This window comes from Boleophthalmus pectinirostris, unplaced genomic scaffold (assembly GCF_026225935.1).
Source record: "Boleophthalmus pectinirostris isolate CB_2022bp ecotype Guang Dong unplaced genomic scaffold, ASM2622593v1 HiC_scaffold_19, whole genome shotgun sequence".
Taxonomy (NCBI): Eukaryota; Metazoa; Chordata; class Actinopteri; order Gobiiformes; family Gobiidae; genus Boleophthalmus; species Boleophthalmus pectinirostris.
In genome coordinates this window covers 1,523,124-1,532,806 of record NW_026571140.1, presented here as the reverse complement: position 1 = coordinate 1,532,806, position 9,683 = coordinate 1,523,124, and the positions used below count along the sequence as shown (strand labels likewise).

General features: G+C 46.9%; 1 protein-coding gene across 1 annotated transcript in view; it reads right to left on the bottom strand.

Moving 5' to 3' along the window:
• Nucleotides 1-9,683, bottom strand: part of tle3b (TLE family member 3, transcriptional corepressor b) — an 89,235-nt gene that overhangs the window by 30,635 nt on the left and 48,917 nt on the right. Inside the window, 2 exon segments of the mRNA XM_055154276.1 lie at nucleotides 3,278-3,294; nucleotides 4,216-4,420. Of these exon segments, the coding sequence (XP_055010251.1) occupies nucleotides 3,278-3,294; nucleotides 4,216-4,420 (222 nt within the window).

Here is a 9,683-nt window from a genome sequence, read left to right as displayed (position 1 = left end):
GATTGTACTAAAAAAAAAATAAAATAAAAATAAAGGATGTGTAACACTTCATTAAGAGGTAAGCAGGACAGTTTTAACAGCAAAATTAAGAAAGAAATTAAGGCGAGGACAAATGTACTAAAACTGCCCTTTGTTCTTAAAGGGTTAAGTGTGTTTTAGTACAGTGAGTATTCTAAACTGTCCTAGGTCGTTTAATTTGCTAAGCCTGTAGTTTACGCCTCGACAAACCTGTTCTGCGGCACAAAGGATTCTTGGATTCGTTTAGCCGTTTATGATTCTCGGGAAAAAGATGTGAGCTCGTATCTGCCACAGAAATCACCCACTTACTTCCAGATACACTGTTGTTCTTTTTTCTGTGCGCTGCGTGTGTGGAGCTTCCAGTAAACAAACCATTATCTGAACACCGATCTGACCTCTCCGGCGGCTCAGACCCGCGCGCCGTATCGGGTGACCTGGGAGCGCGAGGGAGTCAGGGAGATCAGGTAGTCCGCGTGTTGTCAGCGCGGCGGTCGGCAGACGGCTGAAGCGCACGGTGTGGATTGCTTTCAGACATGAGTGGAGTCTTTCAGGACGAGCGCTCAATGAGAACGCAAATCTGTGCCGCGCCAAACCCGAGCGCGCCGACCCGTCATCCAAGACCGAGAGCGGCCAATAAACGCAAGACGAGCGACGGACACGCGGGAGATAAGGAGAGAGCAGGAGAGGAGAGAGAGGAGAGAGAGGAGAGAGAGAGGAGAGAGAGGAGAGAGGTAGAGAGCAGAGGAGGAGAGAGAGGAGAGAGAGAGAGAGAGAGAGAGAGAGAGAGAGGAGAGAGGAGGAGAGAGAGGAGAGAGCAGGAGAGAGAGGAGAGAGGAGGAGAGAGAGAGGAGAGAGAGGAGAGAGCAGGAGAGAGAGGAGAGAGGTGGAGCAAGGAGGAGAGAGAGGAGAGAGAGGAGAGAGGAGGAGAGAGAGAGAGAGAGAGAGAGAGAGAGGAGAGAGAGAGAGAGAGAGAGGAGGAGAGGAGGAGAGAGAGGAGAGAGAGGAGAGAGGTGGAGCAAGGAGAAGAGAGAGGAGAGAGGAGGAGAGAGAGAAGGAGAGAGGAGAGAGAGGAGAGAGAGGAGGAGAGAGGAGGAGAGAGGAGGAGAGAGAGGAGGAGAGAGGTGGAGCAGAGGAGGAGAGAGAGGAGAGAGAGGAGAGAGAGGAGAGAGAAGGGAGAGAGCAGGAGAGAGGAGGAGAGAGGAGGAGAGAGAGGAGAGAGGAGGAGGAGAGAGAAGGAGAGAGCAGGAGAGAGGAGGAGAGAGGAGGAGAGAGTCTGCGATGGCAAAGAGGAAAAAAAGGAGAAAGAGAAAGACAGAGAGACAGGGAAGAGAGTGACACTTACATAAGTGAGGGAGAGGGAGGAAGATAAGGAGACATGAAGAGAGTCTTTGACGGCAAAGAGGAAAGAGCGGAGAGAGAGGCACAGACAGAAAGAGAGAGAGCGGGAAAGAGAGAGAGAGACACAGAAGAGAGAGAGTGATATGAACATAAGTGAGGGAGAGACAGAAGATCAAGATATAGAAAATCTGTGACAGGAAAAGAGGAATGGAAGTTAAGAGAGAGACACAAACAGAAAGAGAGAGAGATGGAGGGAGAGAGGGAGAGAGAGAGAAGGAAAGAGACAAGAGCATGAGCGAGGGAGAGATGGAAGATAAGAAGGGATGAAGAGTCTGTGACAGCAGAAAGGAAAGAGTCAAGAGAGAGAGGAGAGAGAGAGGCACAGGCAGAAAGAAAGAAAGTGAGATGGAGAGAAGAAGAGAGAGAGAAATACAGGGAAAGAGAGAGACAGAAGAGAGTGACATGAGCATAAGTGAGGGTCAAGATATAGAAAATCCGTGACAGGAAAAGAGGAATGAAAGTTAAGAGAGAGACACAAACAGAAAGAGAGAGAGAGAGATGCAGGGATGGACAGAGAGAGAAGGAAAGAGACAAAGAGAGACTCAAACATGAGCGAGGGAGAGATGGAAGACAATCTGTGACAGTAAAGAAGAATGGAAGTCAAGAGAGAGAGGAGAGAGAGACACAGACAGAGAAAGAGAAGAGAGAGACATAGAGAAAGACAAAGAGAGAGAGAGAGACTGGAACATGAGCGAGGGAGAAATGGAAGATGAGAGAAGATAAAGAGATTCCGCAGTGGCAAAGAGGAATGAAAGTCAAAGTCGTTTTTAATTGTGCTGAAATGAAAGGAGGCTGGAGCTGGCGGCTAATCCGGGCCTAGCGCTCGGGGTCAGTCTGCACCTGGATTACACGGCACTGGCTTATTTGGCGAGACTTCATTATTTGATCTGAGTCGGCCCACTCTCCCCAGAGGACAAAAACCTGTGTGTTCAGACAAGACGAGCATGAATCTGTACGGCCGCCGAGGATTAGCCCTATGTAAAGTACACCCATCAGTGCGCCGCCACCGGAGAGAGAGGGAGGAGAGAGGAGAAGGGAGGAGAGAGGAGAGAGGAGGGGAGAGAGGAAAGAGGAGAGCGACAAGAAAGGAGAGGAGAGAGGGGAGAGGAGAAGAGAGAGAAGAGAAGAGGAGAGGAGAGGAGAGAAGAGAGGAGAGAGGAGGAGAGAGAGGAGGAGAGGAGAGGAGGAGGGAGGGAGGAGAGAGAGAGAAGAGGAGAGGAGAGAGGAGGGGAGGAGAGGAGAGGAGAGGAGGAGGGAGGGAGGAGAGAGAAGAGGAGAGGAGAGAGGAGAGAAGACCAAGGGGAGAGGAGAGAGGAGGGGAGGAGAGGAGAGAGAAGAGGAGAGGAGAGGAGAGGAGAGAGGAAAAAGAGGGGAGAGGAAAGAGAGGGGAGAGGAGAGTGACAAGAAAGGAGAGGAGAGAGAGAAGAATGTGAAGAGAGAGGAGAATGAAGAGAGGAGAGGACAGCGGAAAGAGGAGAGAGGGGAGAGGAAAGCGAGAAGAAAGGAGAGGAGAGAGGAGAGGAGAGAAGAGAGGAGGAGAGAGGGGAGGAGAGGAGAGGGGAGAGGAGAGAGGACAGGAGACAGGAGAGGAGAAGCATGTGAAGAGAGAGGGAGAAATGGAAGAGAGAGAAGAGTGCGAAGAGAGGAGAGAGAGAGAAGAGTGCGAAGAGAGGAGAGAGAGAGAAGAGAGAGAAGAGAGGGGGTATGGAAGAGAGAGGAGGAAAGTGTGAAGAGAGAGGAGAGGAGAGAGAGGAGGGGTAGGAGTGGAAGAGAGAGGACTAGAGTGTGAGGAGAGAGGAGAGATAAAAAGATTGAGAAAGAGGGAGAACGGACAGAGAAAGAGAAGAGAGAGTGGACATACCGTGCTGGATTCTCGTTCTTTCAGGGCGAGGGTCAGAGGTGAGTGGAGCGATGAGGGGCCCGCAGAGAGAGACAGAGAGAGACAGAGAGAGAGAAACATGAGTTAGTCTGAGTCAGCTCTTCTGCACGTCCACGTCTGGAGGCTGCTTCAAAGACAACGTTTGATCACGAAAAAAAAAACAAAAAACAAGGGATGCACCGATAAAAATCTGTAGTACTTTTATAGTTCCAGATGACATCAGCACAGTAGCATTCTAACATTTCTATGTGCTTCTACTTGTGCTACACTGAGACTAAAAGTAACAGACAAACGCTGACGTCTGAACAGAGCAGGGTCACAGGTTTAGTTGGTGTGGCACCACTTAAAGTCAGTCACTGTTTACACTAAAAGTGGTTCCTTAGAAGTTAGTGTGAAACTTCTCTAAATGATGCTGCAATTATGCCCAACTAAAGTGAGTTTAGCAGATATTTTAAACAAATAAGTATTCAAAAAATAAATAAATAAAAAATTCAGCACTGTGAAAGACTCCTGTAAAAATAATGTCTGGTATCAGTATGGCCAAGTACTCAAAATGAAGTACTTCAAAAAAAAGTGGTATTGGTGCATCCCCAAAAGTGATCATTTCTTTATAAAGGTTAATTCTTAAACATTTTCACTAGTAAATATTGTTGAACACATGACAAAGCTCAAGAAATGAGTGTTAGAGCACAGTGACCAGGATGCTCCTGTCTGACTCACCCCTGTGCCCTGTGCCCACACTCATCCCTGTGCCCTGTGCCCACACTCACCCCTGTGCCCTGTGCCCACACTCACCCCTGTGCCCTGTGCCCACACTCACCCCTGTGCCCTGTGCCCACACTCACCCCTGTGCCCTGTGCCCACACTCACCCCTGTGCCCTGTGCCCACACTCACCCCTGTGCCCTGTGCCCACACTCACCTCTGTGCTCCAGGTCGTGGTGGTTCTTCTCGTCCTTCACTGGCAGGTGGGCCTGGCTGCCCAGAGCTCCGAGGGCCAGCAGGCCGGAGCCCGCCCCAGTGACAGGGGGCAGGCCGGGGGGCTGCAGTCCAGAGGGGTGAGGGGGCAGCTGCACCGGGGGGCCGTGGGCAGCGTGGGACAAGTGCTGCGCCTGGAGCTGCTGCTGCTGGAGACAAGACAAGAGGAGGACAAGTGGGTCGGCTGGGAAAAGCTCCACAGACTGCACTGGAGTACTGCAGATACTGCACTGGAGTACTGCAGATACTGCACTGGAGTACTGCAGATACTGCACTGGAGTACTGCAGATACTGCACTGGAGTACTGCAGATACTGCACTGGTGTACTGCAGATACTGCACTGGTGTACTGCAGATACTGCACTGGTGTACTGCAGATACTGCACTGGAGTACTGCAGATACTGCACTGGTGTACTGCAGATACTGCACTGGTGTACTGCAGATACTGCACTGGTGTACTGCAGATACTGCACTGGTGTACCGGAGATACTGCACTGGTGTACCGGAGATACTGCACTGGTACTGCACTGGTGTACTGCAGATACTGCACTGGTGTACCGCAAATACTGCACTGGTGTACTGCAGATACTGCACTGGTGTACTGCAGATACTGCACTGGTGTACTGCAGATACTGCACTGGTGTACTGCAGATACTGCACTGGTGTACTGAGATACTGCACTGTACTGACTGGTACTGCAGATACTGCACTGGTGTACCGCAAGATACTGCACTGGTGTACTGTAGATACTGCACTGGTGTACTGCAGATACTGCACTGGTGTACTGCAGATACTGCACTGGTGTACTGCAGATACTGGGTCAGACTGAGGCAGGTCCACTCCAGTCATGAGGCTGTATCTTAGAGTTGGTGGATTCTAAAACATGAGATCGTGTAATGCTGCGTTCAGACTGCAGCGACAAAATCCGTTCAGACGCCGTCTAGTTGGACGTCTTTGCTTTGAATAGTGCAGGGAAACGTTGAGTCAGTGTAAACCAGCCGCCCCGGACACTGTGATCTGAACGCAGCATTATGTGACCCTTAAAGATGCTTAGGCTTTAGACTTACACTTTAAATGACAAAGTACAAAGTAGTCTTTGGTGCAGGGGAACATTACAGGTATTTCTTCTCTAACATGGTGGAAAAGGTGAGGTGACATGTTTTCAGCTCAGTGGCCTCACTTTGAAGTGTGGAGCTGTCTGTCAGAGCTGACACTCATGTTTATTATGAATACCAGTGTGAGCTAAATGGCTGTACTTGAGTAACTCTCAGTGAATCAGGCATTCACTTCAAACCTGACGTTTCAACATCACCAGACCACAGCACCACCCTGCCCCTCCCCTCTAAAGACATGCCCCTTTAAAGACATGCTGTTAGCCTACACAAATACACGCACAGAGCGAGACAGAGCGTGCATACACACATACACACACACACACACACACACACACACACACACACTGCCGCCTGTGCTGAGCTGCCAGAGCGAGGCAGATAGACACCAGTTAAATGGCCACTCAGACCAGAGGGAAGCAAGTGCTCCAAAACAAGGTTAAATAACACTTAGCACATCCATCAACTGGCTCTCCAAACAGGAACTAATCTAGTTACTGCACCCCACACACATACACACATACACACACACACACACACACACACACAAAGACACACACACAGCTCAGACCATTCATTCAATACAGGCTCTAGCTTCAAGACCAAATCAGATTTCAAAGGTTCTCAAACAGAGGGTCAGGGCCCTGCAAAGAGCATGAGAAAACAAAACCCTGTCCAGAACCACAGCGTCTTACATTTCTTCTGGTTGAGGTAAATTATGCAGTGTACTGTAACTTCTGCTCTGTAAAATGCATAGGTTACATCTTTCATTTTGTTGGATAAAAGCCACAGAGACGCTCCTGACAGGTAGTGCTGTCACGATACTAACATCCAAACTTAGTTTCAATACTCATACTGCCAATTTTCAACATTAAATGGTAGTACTTTCTATTCCCATGTGTCTTATGTGTGTGTAATCCTCAGTGGTGCAGTAGGTTCATGTTGGTCCATGTGTGTGTATATTAGTCTATGTGCTTGTATACTTGTTCTGATACAACTCAGTGCCATTCTATTCTATTCAGGAAAGGTTCATTTCCATCCTGTAAATGGGACTATTTAGTTTTAATAGTTGCTCAAATAAGGATCTACTCAGTACTAAAGTTTAAGCATCTTTACGGCTCGCATAAAGCGGTATCTGATTTTTGATACTTTTGTCAGCCCTACAGACAGGATCACTCACTTCACCAAACTGTTGATTCTCTGTCATGGTCCATTTTCAAGAATACAACACTAAGAGAGTAGAAATCGTTGAGAACTGTGGGAAACAGCTCCAGAGACTGTCCCAGTGTCATGGTGCAATATCAAACAGGTAGAAAGGACTGAGTGAGCAGGACTACAGTTCACACTCAAACATGTTTCTCCCTCAAGGTTATAGGTCAGATATAGGCCTTTTAAAGATGTGCTCCTGAGTCACAGCCGCTCCTGGGACGCCATTCATCAGTTCGAGAAAACAAAAACTGTATTTCATTCTGAATAAATTAACAGAACAATTGTTCTCAGTAGAATCTATATTTGAATTGTAACGTGTTTAACAGCTTCATATTGAAACAAAACTGTAAAAAGTTGTGCACCAACCATCAATGTCTGACAGGAGCAGCTAATCCACTGAGAACGTACCATATACCCTGCTCATGGATTTGTAGATGGCTGAAAAGTGCAAATCGGCCTCTGAGCCTTAAAGTGCACATGACAAGTTTTCTGTGGCGATAGTTTAGTGTCTTCATTATCAAATAAATGTCACAACATTCACAAATACATTTCTTGGTCCCAAAACAAATGTAACAACATTCACAAAAGCATTTCTCAACTCAAAAGAAAATGTTATTACGATGCACAGATGTCAACACAGTTACATCTGCAAACCAATGATCCTGCATTTACAAACCACCACACAGATTTGTGACGAGTCCTGCATTTATTTGTGGGTTTTTGAGACCTTCCTGACACTGTTCCATGCACATACATTTTTATTTATTTTTTTTAACAGCCAATCACATCAACTGAAGTTCGAACGTATGGTTTATGGTTGACAACACTACATAAAGTCCTTTATTCATGACAGAACTTGAAAGGGAAAATGACCATCCAGGTCCTGTCATTTTGACTGCAATGCAGACGAGTCAGTTCACTATTTTAATAGCTTCATAGTTCTATACATCCATGACTCTTCAAAGCACTTTTGTGCTTTTGTTTAATCCCTTTAGTCACAGCTCCTGTTATAAGTTTGTTGTTACCAGAACAGCAATGACCAAGTCATAATGTGTTACTAAACACTCTGGGTAATGTCGTAGTGCAGCAGTGAAGAGCCTCTTACTGCACACCATTCCTTTGGTGAATGCCGTTACATTTATTTGTAAGTCATGAATTATATTTGTGAATGTCGTTATATTTGTTTCTGGACCAAGAAATGTATTTCTGAATGGCATGACATTTATTTGATAATAAAGACTCAAACATATATCCATAGGCTTTCTGATTCTGACTTTAGTGGGATAGTATCTGTGGTAAATATTTAAGCAGCAGTTTGTGGGGGGAAAAAAAAAATCGAAGAAAATGCGGTCAGTTCTAGAATGGACTCTCTCTACTTGTGTCATCAACATGGAAAATTTCATCGAAAACGCAGAGACAATATGAACAAGGAACACATTTTCTGACAGATTAAACCTTTGGCTGTTTTCTGATCTGTGCTCTAATGTCACTTTTTGTCATGTTTTGTTTCATTCACACATGTTTAACAGACAAACCTGCACATTTAGGCTGAGTTCTTCTCTCAAACTGAAAACACTCCACCTCGTGATGTCATGTGGTGATACAGGAAGTGCTCCGTTGTGCTTTTAAACTTCATACACCTTCACTAGAATCATGTGGATCATTTCAACCCTAGAATTTCCAATCTCTACTGAACAAAAGGTGAAAGGTTGGATATAATGATGCACTTTGTATCCTGATGAAAGTCCCTCGATGGACAAGTGCCAGTTTGCTGTTTGTGCAGAATAATGACCCTACGTTGAAAGCTGTGATCATAAAGGTGGTATACAAATTTATGAAACGCCTGGAGGACTCACAGAATGAAATTATAAATGTTTTAATAATAATGTCTGAGCAGAGCAGGGTCAGATTTACTTCTGAACTCTGGAGGCAGTGGAGGAAATGCTTCTATGGATTATGGACTGACTTATAATAAAGAGTTACTCAAACGTGTGTGAACAAAACAAAACAACTCCAGGTCTGTTTTTGAGGAGGTAATCATATTCTAACAAGGCTTGAAGCTCAAAAGAGTCTGTTACAGGTAAAATAGGATCTTTAACAACAGCCAATGAGATAACGAAGAGCAGACACGAGGGACATCGCTGAGACCAGGAAGTATGGGCCGTGTTTGTTCCACATTGGGAGATCTGCCTTCGGGCTCACTCCAAACACAACAGCGGCTTTAGCGTTAGCATTAGCCAGTTCATTACATCACCGAGGACCCATGGAGCGGCATTAGCATTCCTCCTGCTAGCTGCATGTTTGTACTGTGAGAAACAAAGAGGAGGATAAAGCAGCGCAGGCGAACGGAGGAGAAGAGAGACGGAGGCCATAACGAGAGCGTGAAGGAGCGAGAGAGTGTGGAGCGGAGGCAGGGACGTCCCCACTGAGCGCGCCCAGATCATTATCAAGCAGCCTCATTAACGCTACGAGGAAGAGGAGGAGGAGGAGGAAGAGGGAGAGGGGGATGAGGAGAGAGAGGAGGGAGAGGAGGGGGAGGAGAGGGAGGGGGGAGCGCCAATGCTACGGGGAGGGCGAAACAGCACAAAATAAATTGCTTCCAATTGAATATTGGTGGGTAAAGAGGCGGCTTCCTTTCACTCTTATCTGGCTCATTGTGTAAATGCCTCGGCAGCACCGGCAGCTCCACAGGAAAAAGCCAATTAAAGCGAGAGCGCCGAGACTGGGCACTGTCAGGTGGAACCACAGTCTGAGCAGCTGGCACAGGCTCCATCAGTGTCCCGCGCTCACGTTACACTGACACACACACACACACAGACACACACACATACAGACACACACACACAAAGGCACACAAGTGGTTCGGGCAGTGGGAGTCTACACTCACGATGGTGATATCATGGTGACAGTACACAAGCGTGGCACAATTATTTTCTATTGAACTGGAATTTCCATTATTTTGGTCATAGAACGTCCTTTTGTTAAAGCAAAGCAGTAACATCTCCAAGGTCTCCATGGAGACAATTCTGCTGTCTGGATGTTACACTGTGAGACATTAATCTGTCAATATCACTGTATTTGTCCCTGAAGG